At 42.0% G+C, this 16326-nt stretch overlaps 1 protein-coding gene across 2 annotated transcripts; it reads right to left on the bottom strand.

The window, feature by feature from the left end:
• Positions 1–329: 329 nt before the first annotated feature.
• paip2b (poly(A) binding protein interacting protein 2B) lies at positions 330–12556 on the bottom strand. Of its 2 annotated transcripts, none has more exons than XM_020095656.2 (4): positions 12277–12556; positions 3694–3860; positions 2464–2646; positions 330–2350 (listed from the first exon to the last, which is right to left on the bottom strand). In XM_020095656.2, the coding sequence occupies exons 2-4, from the start codon at positions 3847–3849 to the stop codon at positions 2294–2296; spliced, it is 396 nt and encodes a 131-aa protein (XP_019951215.1). In that variant the 5' UTR covers positions 3850–3860; positions 12277–12556; the 3' UTR covers positions 330–2293. The 2 variants fall into 2 exon arrangements, with proteins under 2 accessions (XP_019951215.1, XP_019951214.1); XM_020095655.2 differs by lacking the exon at positions 12277–12556 and adding an exon at positions 9540–9768.
• Between the last annotated feature and the right edge of the window lie 3770 nt (positions 12557–16326).

A 16326-nucleotide genomic window follows, 5' to 3' on the forward strand; every position in this document is an offset into this window, starting at 1 on the left:
GGCACCGTCCTGAAGTCAAAACAAGATTAATACGACTTTAAAAAACACTACATAGATTTAAGGAAAACGCAGCTTTGAAATCTGAGTGAATTGAGAAATGAATGTGGAGGAAGTACTCCAACATTTGAGTAAAATACACCAAAATGTACTCAACAGTTAAAGTACTGCATTGCCTTTTCTACTTGAGTACACGTAAATAAATAAAAAAACTTGCTTTTAAATGCACTGAAGTATACAAAGTAAGAGTAGCACTGTTTACAAAGCATCTGGGTTCACCACACTTTTCATCCACTGTATCACAATGTGACAAAACATGCAACACTGAGTCATTTGTCTTTAACATCTTTATTCATCTTTTTTCATTATTTTTATTTGTATTGAAATTCATACTCTGTGTCTTCTGGACCTCTTTTTCTTTTTTTTCCTTAAACGGCTTCTGTCATCTAACTCGAACAAAAATCACCAAAAATGATTTCCATGTTGTACAATCCACCTGGCGGACATTCCTATTGGCTTCACCAGGGTGCCATTCGACATCTGTGGTCCAGCACTGTGAGGAAGTTCCCCTTTTTAACCGCGTATTCGGCGTCTCTGCTGCGCGGCTTCAACACGACACTCGAGCGCTCGATTGTCTGCGAGCTGCAGGGATGGACAGACTGAAGCGCTTTCACCTTTCAGAGGCTGAACGCCAGTGCCCGAGTGTCTGCTGAACCCCAGGAGACATTTACGTCGCTGTTTATACCACAAAGTAACAGCGGTATAAAAACGACTGATGTTAAGATCACAAGATTTCTCCTTGTGACCACACTGCCTCCAAATTTCCAAGCCAAGCTTGCAGAGAAGACGAAGAATTGAGTCAATAATTAATGATTTCTGTTAATGGCTTTCCTGAAAATCATAATCTCTTACTATTTCAGTGGTTAAATAGACGAACTTCCTCAAAAAACAGTCAACCTGCAAAGAGAAGATGAGCAAAGAGGCCATGCCGTCAGCCACGTGTCCCATACTGCTTTATTCTGATTGGCTTGTGAGCAATACTGCCTCTTAACGTTTCCTCCAACAAATAGGACTGAATGGACACCGCAGGCTACTGTACCCAGTAGAGACACAAAACACCTCGTCCTCAAAAAACATGACGGGGGAAAAAAAAAAAAAAAAAAAAGAAGAAAAGAGGAGAGGTTGTTTGAAAACCTGATTTTGGAGATGCACACTTGATCTGACGCTGGACAAACCAAGTTGTTCTTTCAGAAAGAGGCAGTGGCTGTGTTCCAGACCAAACACTCCCCTGTAACAAGGTTGTTCAATACATGTCGTGAATCCAAACGGAACCAAAGACTGAAACGACGAACATAGAAACGACTTAACTGAATTTTATTTAAGGTTCAAAAAGCCCTGACCATCCCTCTATATTGACATTTTCCTTGCTAAGCTCGACTTGATGCATAAATGGGAAACTCACACCTCTGTTCTTATAAACTGGACAAAAGAGAAACATGGACTTCCACATAAATTGGGAAAAATAATAATTCATCCATGAGTACACGTGTCCACGTCTTTTCTGGTCACACAAAGTGCACAGGGAGGGTGGGAGGGTCTGTATTTGGTTTGGAACGGAGCCGCTGCGGATACAAATAACGACGCGCATCTCTTGATGCACAAGGGCTGTGATGTCACAGGGAACTTATGACATCATTGGAGCAAATGTTTTGGTGGGTTTGCTTGACCGTGATGACTCTGCAGAGCAGCAGCAGATGCCCATCAAGTCCCCTGAAGTGTGAGTCGTTCTCTGAGCTCACTGTGATGGAAACCCTCGACGAACGAGAGTGTGAATGAATTTTATTTTAGATGTTCTGGTTTCGTTTTACGTTTTACCCCGGCATCACTCCTTGGTAGCTGCCTCGGTTCAAAAGGGGACTTAGATGAGCTCGGCGGACTCTGCGAAACATCGGCGGCGTTGTCTGAAATGCAATGAGCTGGAACCCGCAGTGGGGCTGTTCTGTTATTACACCCCTCCCCCACCCCTGTTCCCAATGTCCCTCAGTTTACAAGAAACAAACAGGAAATAAAAAGATTAAAGAAACATAAAGAAAAGAGAAAAAAAAAGAAATCCCCCCACCCCCCAACTGGGCCTGCCAGCACACCACTGACTTCAAGTGTGTGCATGTGTGTGTATGTGTGAGAATCAGTGTGTCCGCGATCGTGGCCTCCAGAGTCTCTGAGAACATTTGAGGACTGGTGTGTGTGGGTGTGTGTGTATGTGTGTGTGGAGGCTCCATGGGGGTGAGGGGGACTCCTAGTATTTCTTCCCCGGAACAAACTCCTTCGCTTCAGGATTCAAGATGCTCTTCCTCTGCAGGACAATAAAGAAAAGGCGAGTAAGAAAACACTCCTTAACTGTCAATGATTAATACCAAAGTGACGTAAGAAAAATTCAATGTGAAACTAAACACATCTGTGTCTCACCGCCACTTCCTCCAGGTTGCTGTGGTGATCGCTGACGGACAGGCTGTTGAGCTGCTGCTGCAGCTGCCCCATCCCCTGGTTGTTGAGGTCACGCGACGGGATGAACCAATCCTGGTCCTCCTCCTCAAGCATTTCCTGGAAGCAGCGCTCCAAGAATTCTTGCTCCAACAGCTCCTCCTCCACCTGGGGAGACAAGAAACACAAGTGAGTGGCAAAATCAAGGGGCAGAGAAGAGCATTGGGATGGATGGACAGAAAAACATGGAGAGGTTGGTTTGCAAGAGTGAATTTGCATCAAAAGTAGGTGGGAGCTTTCGTAAAAACTAAGACGTGTGGCGGCATGAAAGTGGATGACTCATCGATCTGAGTGAGAGTAAAAGACATGACGTGGAGAAAGAGGGAGCTGAAAAGGGGATCAGCAATTGGAGGAGGATGGATTTCCAAAGTCAGACACACCTCCACCCATACAACACTCATCATGTGACTCAAGGGATTAAGGTTGGGTCCAAATAACGTCCAATACACAAGGATGAAAAACATCTGCATCACATGACAACAAGGGGAGGGGATAAGCAAGAGTGAGGGAGTGTCTGTGTGTTATCAGACATTGTCTGCGCTGAGAATCATGGGAGAGAGTGGCTGGGAGGATAATAATGGAGGGTAAGGGGAAGCAGAAATCAAGATAAAATGGCAGATTTTTAAGTCAGTGAAGGAAAGAGCGGAAGAGGTTTTAAGAAGAACCAAGACAGGCATGTAAGGGCAACATGGCAGGAGGAGGAAGATCTTTCAACAGGAGAAACCCCCGACTGGTCTTCAAATGACATTCAATCACAAAACACAAGAGAAGAGACACCGTGAATCACAATTATCCTTCTCCGCCTCTGTGTCAACGTGCTACAGAATGACGCATCAGACTGACGGAGGTGAAACGCTTCAGTGGACATTACTGTTTTTAAGAATGGAGTGCGCCTCGGGAACCCGACCAGTCCAAGCTGAAAGGAAAACCAACTGGAGGGGCCGGAAAGGGCCTCCGCCAACTCCAATCAGATTTCCAGCAGGTTGGAAATCGGATCGGATTTCGCAACCCGTTAACGAGCCTTCTAATCATGTTTAAGATCAATAGCAGAGAGACTGCCAATTGAGCACCAATCAGGGGCTTTCATTGGCGACTTACAAATGGGTCTTCTTACAACAAGTGTCCCATAACAACATGTAGAATGAGCACACACACCTGTCTGTTATACTCCTCCTCATTCTCCATCCACATGTACTCGGCGAACGGGTTGGCGTCGCTCCCCTCTCCTGCATGCCCATTGGCCACCGGCTCCTTTCCCTCCTTGCCCGGAGCACCGCCTCCCGGTGTCTTGGCCACCTCTGGACCGCTCATCTCAGCCGGCTCTGGAAATGTACATTTAAATAAATTAAAAACTGGACATGAGAAAAACTCAAAATTCATGTTAACGTACAAAGCCATGGTAAAAGAAATTCTGGTTAAACACTTTATTTTCTTCTTTCCTTGGAAGACATAACATTGGCTCATCTACTTCTACTCTCATTCACTTCAATTGATATTTTCTCATCTGAAGTTTCAGCCCTGGATCCAAACGTAACAAATCAGCAGCGCCTCAGTTACATTTTAGCCACAGCTTTAAACTGCAAAAACAATAAAACCTCCAAATAACACTTTTCCATATCTCATGGGCTGAAAACTGAATACGACACCAATATCTGGGACTGGTCCTGCTCAAATGCGTCTCCAGAAATAACATATACCTAATATATATATAAATAGTTTTTAGACACACACTGAGAGGTGCAGATAGACACCATGAAGACCTGCAGCAACACTCACTCGCTGTGACATCACTTACACACAAACATCACCAGAACGTCCCAGTTTTCTGTCAAGTTTCAGTTCGTGAAGGAAGAAAAGTCCAATGAAATTGAAATCCAAGCAAGAGGTGGATTAGCAGAACATTACAAAAAATAGTAGGAATACTGTTACGTAAAAAAAACAATTTAAAAAAAACAATTGAGACAATAAATGAGGTTACACACCCACAGAAGCTTGAATACAAGAAAGTACTTTTTTCTCCATGTTAAAACACATATTTAACTGAATGCTTTTGTGATGTTGCATCAGCCTTTTAGTCAATCACTCTGCTCAACAGCTGGGCCGGTCACAGATGCATCACAAATATTGCAACAAATAGAAAAACAAAACTTCTCATCAACAATAAAATGTATTGCAATAATTTCTGGGACAAAATATTTCCCAATAAATTGTGTTATTGTGAAAGGTCTACAGAAATATTTTCAACACACCAAGTTAGAGGCATCCTTGTTCAGTTTACAGCTTTAGTCCTGGGAATTTGTTTCATATACTAGCAGATTTAGTATTGTACAATGAAATATCCTTGACTGAATAGATATTGAATCGGAAATCAAAACCTTTGGGATTTGAATTGATTTGGGAATCTGTGGTGATACCGAGCCTTAAAAACAAACAACATAAAAGGGAACTGTCAAGCAAGGGTATAATAGGAGTGTTATTGCAGTGCCAAAGGGCGTAGTGAAACATTTTGGGTGTATCTAAATTATGTGCTGGTGCACCTTAATGAAAAAGTTAGGCGCATCAGTGCAACCAATGTAAAACGTTAGTCTGGAGCCCTGCTGTTGGTTATAGAGTTACTTTGAGATCGCTAATGTTTCTCTGCACATTGCATCTTCTGCTGAAATGACTTAATCATCAAATTTGCAGCCTCCTTTACATGCAACTTACTTCCATTTTATTGATTCTTATCTCATGTTTTCACTGGGTGGATAAACAAAGCCTGTCTCAAGGTAAGAATAACAATAAACTTAAAAATCTCTGCTTGTGCTCATCTTTGTACAAATACAACAAATGAGTGAGAATCTCTAAATCCACTGAGGATCCATCTTAAGGGGGAGAAAAGAAAACTCTCCGCAAATACAAAAATCAAAGTTGTCTTTGTGCAAATATTGTAGTTCTTTCTTCTCATGACCTTTCCGTGTGGATTTATGATCTGCTGCTAAATATTGGACACAATCTCCTAGCTGAACATCCACACCTGCTCTGAAAACACTGCACATCCTGAATGTTTTACTTGGCCTTTCCTCCTCTAGCTGGCCGTCTTCCACACCACAAGGAATTCCAATAACAAAGCAACACGATACAACCAGTTTATCTGACGTGGACTCTCCAGCGCAGCAACAATGTTGCATATCCAGACCTGCAGCTTCACTTGCACAAGTCTGAGAGTCAACAACATTAAGTGAAAGTCCACCGATCACAGAAACAGGGTGATGTCACAGTAGGAAAATCCTACTCATGCACAATGAAATGCCTGTAACACAAACACAATCTTATTCATGAAATTCCATGTGGGTAAATGATATCTGACTGTTGAGCTAAAGTGTGGGTCGGACCTCCCTGAGGGGTGACCAGACAGAGAAGGGGTCGCAAATACAATTTAAAAACAATTAAAACATTTTAGTCATAATTATAAGTTACATTTAACATAAAATATGCAAATAAAATATTAGCATTTTGATTTTCTTGATCTCCACATGACCCATAAGGTGATAATGACAAATTAGTGACAGCATCAGTTGCATTAAGGCCAATTTGCAGCAATAGAATAAACACTGCAACATGCATGATGTTTAGATGTTTAAATCTACAACCTTTGGGATAATTGGGGAGTCCCACGACTCTGGTACAGTTTTGGGATCAGGGGCTGAAAAGTTTGAAAATCCAAAAGCTAAAGATGAACTGATCAAGAAATACTTGGACTATTTGAACTCTGCAATAGAAACGGTCAGACAAGGCCTACATATGCATAATATTGTGCTAAATAAACACAACAAATGCTCATCTAAAAGATTTATAAATATAGAAACACGAACCAAATATCTGCCAACCTTCAGTAAGTCACTTGAGCTACGTAGATTTTTTGAGATATGCCTATTTTCTCTGTTCTGCTGCAGCCACTGCAGGTTAACTGCAATTAACTTAACGTAATAATAACATGAGTATATGATGTGATGAAATGAGACATATGCTTCAGCTTTCTGCTGCAAATAGTTCTTATTTTATATTAATTATGAGCACTCACTGCCCACAGGAGGTCAGCTCTCAGAGGGTTAACTGTGCTTATATACAGAACTCAATACTTTCATAATGAAGTATCATACATTAAATTGTGTGAAAGGGGCAATAAAACAGATTGTCCATCAGTGATTCTGTGGCACAGACACAGAACTACCTCTACGATGAGATATGACCACTATGACATAATCCTTAGACTGCCAGCCAGCTCCAACAGACTTGTCATGACTCAACTGCAGCCTCGCCGTGGACACAGAGGGGGGAGGGAAAGAGAGGGAAAAAAAGGATCTAAAAGGGGCCGTGAACACAGCTCCAGGGTCAGCCTCGTGCACACACGCATGCACACATTTGTGTGTTTGACTTGCAAGGAATGATTTAGATTCCCCTAACCCAGTGTATCTTCACACATGCCGTTACCCGATGTCCAAAGTCAGAACATTGTGTTACTTTGACGCATGTTCCTGCAGCTTCCATCTTGGTCGCTGTGATCCAACACATGAAGGCAGAGTGTGACCTGAGGGAGAGTGTCATCCACTGGTCACATCTCAAACAAACATGGATAATCTAAGTAGGTTAGCAGACTAGGAAGGTGTGTCTTTATGTGTTGGCAATGATAACGCAGCCTAATTATTCAGCGCAGTGATTTTTAAAGAAGACATCAGAATCTTAAAAAAGGCTAACAGAGAGAGAGAATGTCTGAGCAAGGTGCAAGTCCAAAGTGCTTAAGGCATTTGTGGGAGTGTGTGCTAGTTCCATTAAGTTTTAACAACACAAACTTTGCCGGGAAAAAATGAGAAGCAATTATGATGAGGATCTGCTGCTCCTCTTGTTTCTTTCTCTCATTTCAAATAGAACAAAGCTGTGAACAGCAAATATCACAATCATGAGCATTCCTGAGTTGAATAAAGACCAAAAGAAAAAATTAAGTTTGAGAATTATCAGGTGAACTCTAGCGCTAAAATCAATTTCCAACCGCTGCCAATAGTTAGTGGCGCTAACATTTCTCTGCTCAGACGACACAGTGGCACATTTTAAACTGTTATAAATAAAAGTAGAGACAGTGAGCACTGTGCCATTATGAACCGCACAAAGCACTTAACATGTACACGTTGCATAACAGCGTGTTGGTCACCATGTAATATTTAGTTAGCAGGGCCTAGTATGGCCCATCAAACAAGCAGAGTGCCATATGATCGTATCTGATGAGAATTATGGGTAAACAGTGGGAAAGTACATAGCTGTTCTGTAGCAGTGCAACACAGAACATGTTAAAATACTGATAAACTCACAAAACCTGTTTTTTTTTTTTAACTGAGCTGTTGCAATATGTAAATATTTCTTATGTTGTGATCTGAAACACCGACACAATGAAATTGAGCTGTTGGGAACCTTGATCTTTAGTTTTCACCGGTTCCCGACAAATCATGGAGAAAATGTTTAACTCAAAAAATATTTAGACAAGTGATTGAAAGTTTGTGCCAGTTGTGATTTATGCCCTGGTATATTAGTACATTGAATATCTTTAGGGTTAGAGCTGGTGATTGGACAACATTTTACACTAATTTCTCAAAGAGCAAATTATGAGCAAACGATGAAAAAAATAATGAAATATTGTGTAGATATTTCTTCAAATCACCTCATTCAGTCCAGCTGTAAACTGTTTTAGGCAGTTGAAGTCAAAGCGACCCAAAAAAACATGCTTGAGAACTTATAGTATGTAAAAGAGCCTAATGGTCAAAAATATTAAACTGCACATGTGAAAATGTTGTTTACGTCTGCAGACGACTTTGAATGATCTTTAGAGAGAGCCTGGGATACTTTGTTTCGCAGAGAGATGTAGAACTCAATCATTTCTGAGTATATTATAAACTCATCAATGACATGACGGTTTCTTTAATGGAACCATTTATCCTGCTTTACTCAATCAGTACATTTTAGATCTAGTTTTTGGTTGGACAAACCTGATTTCACTATGGGCTTTTGGAAATAGAAAGCACAGTTCACACAATTATCAATTAACAAAGACAACAAAAGATATACTGCTTCATCGGAACTAAAACCATTAGTTTATATAGTTATATTCACCGTTTCTGTTTCACACCAGTGTTCATAAAGCAGCTGAAACAACAAAAACAGCTACCGTGCTTAAGGGATGCATACGAATTTCACAATATCCAACTCCACACGTGTGAGTCACAGTGTAGACAAACCCCGGGAGACGTCGTGTACCTAAGGGGGAATAAAAGCTGGAAAATCTCAAACAGGTCAAATCTACGACGGATCCCAGAGAACCACAGAGCGGTGTGTGCAGCTCCATCCCTGTGAACACAAGATGCTGGGAACAAACCGCCTCATAACACATTATGTAACGCAACAGTTAGTGTCCTGTGTGTAATGGGAGCGTCGTCGTGGCTCACCCCGGCTAACATCTCTGCGCAGCTAACGGGGCTAATCCAGGTGTCCGGGGCCTACCTGGGAAGTTGGTGTAGTGGATTGGACGGTTTTAGCCGAGGTGATGCTAGGTGGCTAGCACATAGGTAGCTGTCAGCGCACGGGCCTAAGGTGAATGCTAATCCAGCAACAACAAAGGGTAGACGGCTCGGTGCGCGAAAACAGTTCTTTACAATAAAGTGACAACGAGGGGAAGCGTGGAAACGACTCCAAAACACCCGCGGCGTGTAAACATGGAGGTACGGCGGGGTATTGCGACACAGAAACCGCGCACCGAGGTCAAACTCCGCTCCCGTTCGGATGCTAGAGGCCAAACAAAGTCGGCGGCTCCGCTACGAGCTAGCGCGCTGCTAAAGCTAAAAGCTAATGCTAAAGCATGGCAGCATCACGGAGGCAGGTCAACAACACAAGCCTCCGCTGCGGGGATTACAAGAGCCCGTCGGGCAACACGACACAAAGCCGCGTGGGGTCGAGCTCCCCGCGCCCCGCGTTACCTGGCATCGTGATCCCGGTGTTCGCCTCGAAGTGTGACGTTATTCGAAGTTGTCGCAACTACACCGCGAAGAGTGCGTTCGTCGTTTCTCTCCGTGCGGCCGCTGCTCCGTGCTGCTGCTGCGACGTAGCTCCACTCAGCTAAATCCCGTTAGCCACCTCTGCTAACGTTACAGGGGGGTCACGTGGGCTGCTGCTGCGTCCAGGGGCTTCAAGGAGCGTGGGAATTTGCTTTTCACGTTCAGTGTGAGCGAGCGTGAAAAATAAGAATGATCACGATTTATTCTTTAAACAGCCATTTACTTATTGTTCATGTATAAGAGAACAAAAAAGAAGAAATCATAAAAACAGGATCATGTCGATGCGATGGAAAAGTAAGATGTGGAATGTCAAAATGGTTTTCTTAGTAGAAAAAAGGGATTTAAAAAAATATAATACTTAAAATAGCTTTTATCACATATTTTAACTGTGAGGATGTTGCTTTTTCCACAAGTTTAGCAAATATATTAACAATTTCTTTGTTATCTTTTATAAGAACTCATGCATTTGAAGTTCTTTCTTTCGTTTAAGAACTTTAGCAGGAACTGAAATTCTGTTTGTCGGCGAACGCTGGTGTAAAGATGTATGTAGACATGTACATAACATATAAGTGCACAACATTTTAATAATGCATCAATAAGTTGTAAAGTGTCATATAAGTACTCGTCATATAAGTACTCATCATACAAGTACGCAGTCAATACCTCAAATGGCAGATAGGATATTTGATGATTGTAGTGCCAATCGACACTATCTTATTGTTACCACATAATTGTGTTATTGTTATTCTACGTTCAAAATGAATGGTTTAAGACTAAAAGATAGATGCTTTGATTTCAGAATTTCGTCTGGTGTGATCCATAACACTAGAATACATTTATCTTCTTACCATGGCATATCCTGATCTATACTGATACTGACAAATATACTTATTTATATTGTGATAGTAACTATATCCACCAGCCTTAGTTCAGATATTTTGAAATCATCCGACATATTCGGAAGATGCTGATGTCTATTTGAAGGATGACCGGCTTTGACACTGATTAATATGAATGTGTAGTTGTGCAGGTCGACAGTGCACGTGATAAGCAACTGAAAAACAAACCAAAAATGCAAAAAGCTCATAGTGCATGATAAGATGATGGATCCTCAGACTGAACAAAATCCAGCTCCGATGCACTTTGAGCACCAAAACACTATAAATCACTGACCCTCTCTCCTCTGGTGTCCATACAGATGAAAAAAAGGCCAGGAGTTTTCTGTGTTAAGAAAAAAAAGTCAAATGTGTTTTTTTCTTCCCCTATCCCGTTTAATCAACACAAAATATCACAACAGAAATAGACACCATTGTGTGTCACCACCAGGAATAGATATTGTGTTCCTTTCCTCTCCGGTTTGAAGTTCCACTGGTTAATGTCATTACTTAAGCTAACTGAGTGACTGACAACAGCTGACGACACGGTTGCCTAGCAGCAAGTGAGGCATGATCTTTTGGTGCTTTTGCCTGCAACAACTTCTTCCAAAATCAGAGAAAAATATATTGTCCTATTCTCGAACCAACAAAGAATGTCCAACACTTTTGATTTGCAGCCTTACATTGAAAAAAAGACGAATGTGAATACCAGTCAGGAGTCTATTCATAATGAGATACGGTCAAGAACTTATGTGACTGATCATTCAGTCGTGACATTAGAGTAAAAACATGGAGGACCTGCAACAACTGTTTCTGCTACTGTTAAATACCAAAGACATTAAAGAGGCGGCACATTTTTTAAACTTTAACAATTTAACCTGCTCACTGCGCACAAATCAAATCATGAATAGTTCCAAATAATTCAATTCTAACATCTAATCCAATAGAGATGACCCTCAGTCCTGATTCTACATTTAATTCTTCATTTGGAATAAAAATACTGGATGGTTTTATCCTTTCACACTATCAACAGTGCACCAATCTGTGAGGGAGTTAAGCATCACTTCTGGTTGAACTGCAACTCAAAAACATGCAGTGCCTGAAAAGGCCGAGGGGTCACGAGCAGACATGTGATCCCTAAAGGGCGACATAAATCAAACAGGTCGGGAAACAATGATCCAGGCTAATCAAATAATTAACCAATCGCTTCCGCGCTACACGTCACAGTAACGCTGAGTTTGAAAGATCAGGGCTCACGGTTGGTACGTGAACGCAGCACGAGAGCAACCCCCCCCCAACACCCCACCACCCCCCGTGTTCGCTCTCCTCCAAGAACACAAATGCCTGCGTGGCTTCGGAAACACGAGTATTTCTGTCAATCGATTACAAACGATCCGATCGCTTCTCGTCAGCTTCGATGTGGAGGACTGAGGAGTTGTAGTGATAAAACAACGGGTTGCTAAATGACCCGGTGTGTCCGTAACCCTCACAGATGTGTTTCTGATCTGAGGGAAGAGCTGTGTTCACGAGCTCGACAGTGTATGGAAGTTCATAGAAGTATTTGCAGAGTACTTTATATACTTTAAAACCCAGTGTTAAAGCTGTGCTGGTGTTAGCCAACGTGAAATGTACACATGTAACCACAAACAGACCGTTTATCGGCGTGTGTCTTCACATTGTTGACGGTTGGTTTCTCTGGTTGTTGAATCCCTGCTCTTTCTCTCTGTTTCTCTCTCTTTTCTTAATGATTAATCAAGATCAACAACAGACAACAACAGACTCACCACACAACTTCAAGTAGTGAGGGTGGGGGGGGGGGATCCGCAAACAAGCTGTCTGTACTGGGGTGAAAACTGCTCTTTTCCGGTCCCGGATGTCTTCAAGAAAAAAGCGCAGAGAATATAATTTTCTTATTTTCTCCTCTGGGGGAAACAAAAACGTGTCTCGGTTGTTATTTCTCTCCTGTTATTGGCCGAACAGCGGATGAATCCAGTGTTTTGCTTCTTGAACGTTGAGACTGAAAAACATAACCGTCGTGGTCGCGTTTGTCCAGTTGTAGCGTTCACTCATTGGCTGGAGCCGCCATCGGTCAACGCCTCCTCGCGATGCTATTGGCCCGGACGACCGCATGTCCCGCCCCAACTACCCATTCATGTAAGTAAACAAAATGTAACCCATGTCTCTCTGCAGCCTCTTTGTGGAGATCCATGTGAACAGTTATTATTTGACTATGACTCACCTGTGTTGCAGCAGTTCTAGTTTTATGTTGTTTTTTTTTTATCAATAAAGTTTTTTATTTATTCATACACATATAAACATACAATCAAACTCAAAAACAAACACTGATACCAGCATCAACAGACAGTATATCCAGCATACCACCATATATACAAAGGCTTCCTGCAAGTCGATATTGTCTTTTTTGAAACAACCAAAATATGCATTCCCCACCATGTCTACAAATCTGTCCATAGTTTTCAGGGCTGAGGAAACCCCAAACCATTAAGTTCCATTATTCTCAGGTGCCATGCAAGTCTGAAAATGCCACCAGAATAATTCAGTTATTAAAGAAGATTTGTAAACTATCAGAAATATAATATCCTATTTGCTATTAAACACGCAACATTATTAAGAAAATGCATATGATTGGTTTTACTGCAGAAAATTGACTATCTATTCTGTTCCAATATGTTTTTGAGGCGACATCGCATGACAGAGCGCAAAAACATTTTCATATGCATCCCCAATTTTAGAAGGAGGTCATCATTTCCCATCTCCAGCAATCCTATCCCACTTCAGACTCGATCACAGGAGTAAAGCAGCAATAAGATAACAACAATAAGAACAAGTTAACAATAACAATAGTTCCACAGTGGGATCCAGGGTGTGACTGTTGTGAGATGAGATGCTACAGCAACAAACAAATTGTCTATGTAAATTATTAAATTGGAAATGCTCACTGTTCCTTTTGTGGTGTTTTGTTAGCATGTGTTAGCATAAACTGATGGGCCTCTTTATCCAGGTTGATCTAATGATCCTGTTGTGGCAGTGGATTGAGTGATGATACAAAAATATGTAACAACAATAATAACACATTTTACACCAAAGGACACCTGAAGATGTATCATAAATAAACACATGAATAATAAAGTAAACCCAAGCGTTAAAGACGTGATGTGTGGTAGACTGGTCTAAGCAGATGTTTTAGTGATGACAGCACATCTGGATCGGAAATACTTTCTCCCATTAAGAACACGGAGGCTCTATTGTGGCATAATAATGAAAATCATAGAACATTTCAATGTCTGAATTTACTTAATTTAATGTTTCTCAGGTGGATATTGTTATTCATAATTATTTATTGGCAGCATGTAAAGCCGTGTAGATTTGTGCCTTTTTGCAACTTGAACACTTTACCCTGCTCATCTTCACTGAGGTGACATGAACAATACTTGACTATAGCTTTCACATGCAATAACCCAGCCATCGACTCTCAAGGTCCTCGTGCATTTCTGAAAACCAGAAAGGACGAGACACTTTCAGCCAGCAGTGTATAAGGACACAATGAGAGGGTGCATCACCATAAAAAGACAGCAGAGGGCAACTGTAGCTCACACTGCATCCAGCAGAATCATTGCTATTCGGCTGTAAATGTGGATCTGAACATCTGTAACTAGACCCAAGGATTAGCCTGATCCCAACCCCATAAACACTAATGTCTGATGTGGTACAGACCATATAAAGTCCTCTACAATAGAGGAGCAGAGCAGTATACTCAATGGTCATGCTAAATGTGACTGGAATGCATATTCTTGTGCGTATATGTTGCATTAAACCACTGTTTTGTGAACACAGGAGTGAACAGTCACCATAAATCATCACTGTAACAGATTTCCAACATGCTAAACGATTTTCTGCGAAGTCCCACCTGCATGTAAGATGCATGGACGTGCTGTACTGAGACGGAGATGACGAGCGGCAGATGTTCCTCAGAGAGTCAGCCTGTACTGTATGTCTGCAGATGATTTATCCATAGTGACCTGTGATACCTCTCCTCGGGAAACTCATAAAAGGCTGCAGGAATGGCTTGTTTCCTTGTGATTACATGCAGACAGCACACACACACACACACACACACACACACAAACACAAACACTCACACACATCTAAACAGAAGCCAAATATGTTTCGTAAACTCTGGGGTCAGACTTCAGCTGGAGTTTCTCCTCAGTTCACATGGCTGAGGCCGTTATCACCAATCTCCACTTGATAAAAACTTTAATGCAAGTGCCCACAGTAGACGGCCCACTCCCACACATTGAGCCATGAGAGTGCACTGATATACAATGCATTCACACAAACTATTTTCACACTCGCTCTCTAGTTACAGACATAAAGAAGTGCTCCACTTCAACTCTTTTCCACCACTTTCCTTCTCCACAATACTGTTACATGATGCCTCCCTCCCTCCCTTCCTCCTCTTCTCTCTCTCTCCCCTTTAAATGTCACCCTCCGTCTCTGCTGTAGAATCATAAATCATAAATTCCCTTCCTCTCTCTCCTCTTGCCCCCCTTGCTTTTGATTACACAATAGTCCAGACTTCATGTGAGAGGGCTGTAACATTACTGAATGCGTGTGTGTGTGTGTGTGTGTGTGTGTGTGTGTGTGTGTGTGTGTGTGTGTGTGTGTGTGTGTGTGTGTGTGTGTGTGTGTCTGTGTGTGTGCTTCCAGCATAAACATCTCATGGGGACCAGGGCCTCGTCCAACAAACTTTAAAGTTTTGCCATCCACCCATTCACACACACACTTTGGCTCATGGAATCCGGGAGTCTAGGATTGAACCAATGGTTTTGGTTAGCCTGCAAATGCAAAGTCAATGCAAAGTCCTAATGAGCACACAAACCTGTGTGTGTGTGTGTCTGTGTGTGTCCGCGTTTGTGTGTGTGCATATGTGTATCTTCTACCCCAGCCTTTCCTGTGGCCCTGGGTCCCCACCCCAGGCTGCACAAGTAAGGTTGTCCAAAATAACACACACTCTTACACACACACAAACACATTCACATGAACACACTGAGAGACACCCTTTCGTGCACGGGAACAGGAAGTGGCGCGTTAACATACCCATATGCATTTAAAGGTACAATGTTGCCTTTATTATTTTCTGCACAAACTCCAGGACGTACCGAGTGCTCATAGTCCGAGGTCGTGTCAACAGTCACAAGTGAGGTGCTGTGAAGGCACAGCAAGAAACAAGCAGCACAGTATGTTAGCTTTGATCCAGGACGTTGGCGAATACGGAATATAGTCTCACTACACATTTGTTCCAGAAACCTTTAAAGAAAACAACGGGTCACACAGTACATGCAGACAACCTTTAATGGTTCCCACTTGTGTGTTTTTCTTACAGTGTGGCCCTCACATGTTCAGACTCTGGGCCCCTTGTTTGCTTGAGAAATGGTGGAAAGAAAAGTTACACAATATTTGTACAAGGAGATTATTGTACCACACTGCTAATGTCTGAATATTTGTGACCATCGCTGACTCTGATTGCAGAAAATTAAATGTGCACAACAGCTCTGAGGCCTCTAAATGTACAAAAGATCAGAAATCTCAAGCCCAACACTTCATGTTTGGTGCTCTCATGGTTCACAACTTGCTTTTTGTTATTCCAAACAGCTTTTGGACTTCTTAGTGAGTTTTGTCTACGAATCAAGACCGACAAACGTTGAGTCTTCAACCGCTCCCCAAAAAGTCACGAAGCAACTTTGAGCCGTCATGGATGAGAAGCTCAACGTCTTTAGCTCCATGACAACACAGCAGACTCCATCTTCTGC

The sequence above is a fragment of the Paralichthys olivaceus genome, chromosome 22 (genome assembly GCF_024713975.1).
Source record: "Paralichthys olivaceus isolate ysfri-2021 chromosome 22, ASM2471397v2, whole genome shotgun sequence".
NCBI classification, from domain to species: domain Eukaryota; kingdom Metazoa; phylum Chordata; class Actinopteri; order Pleuronectiformes; family Paralichthyidae; genus Paralichthys; species Paralichthys olivaceus.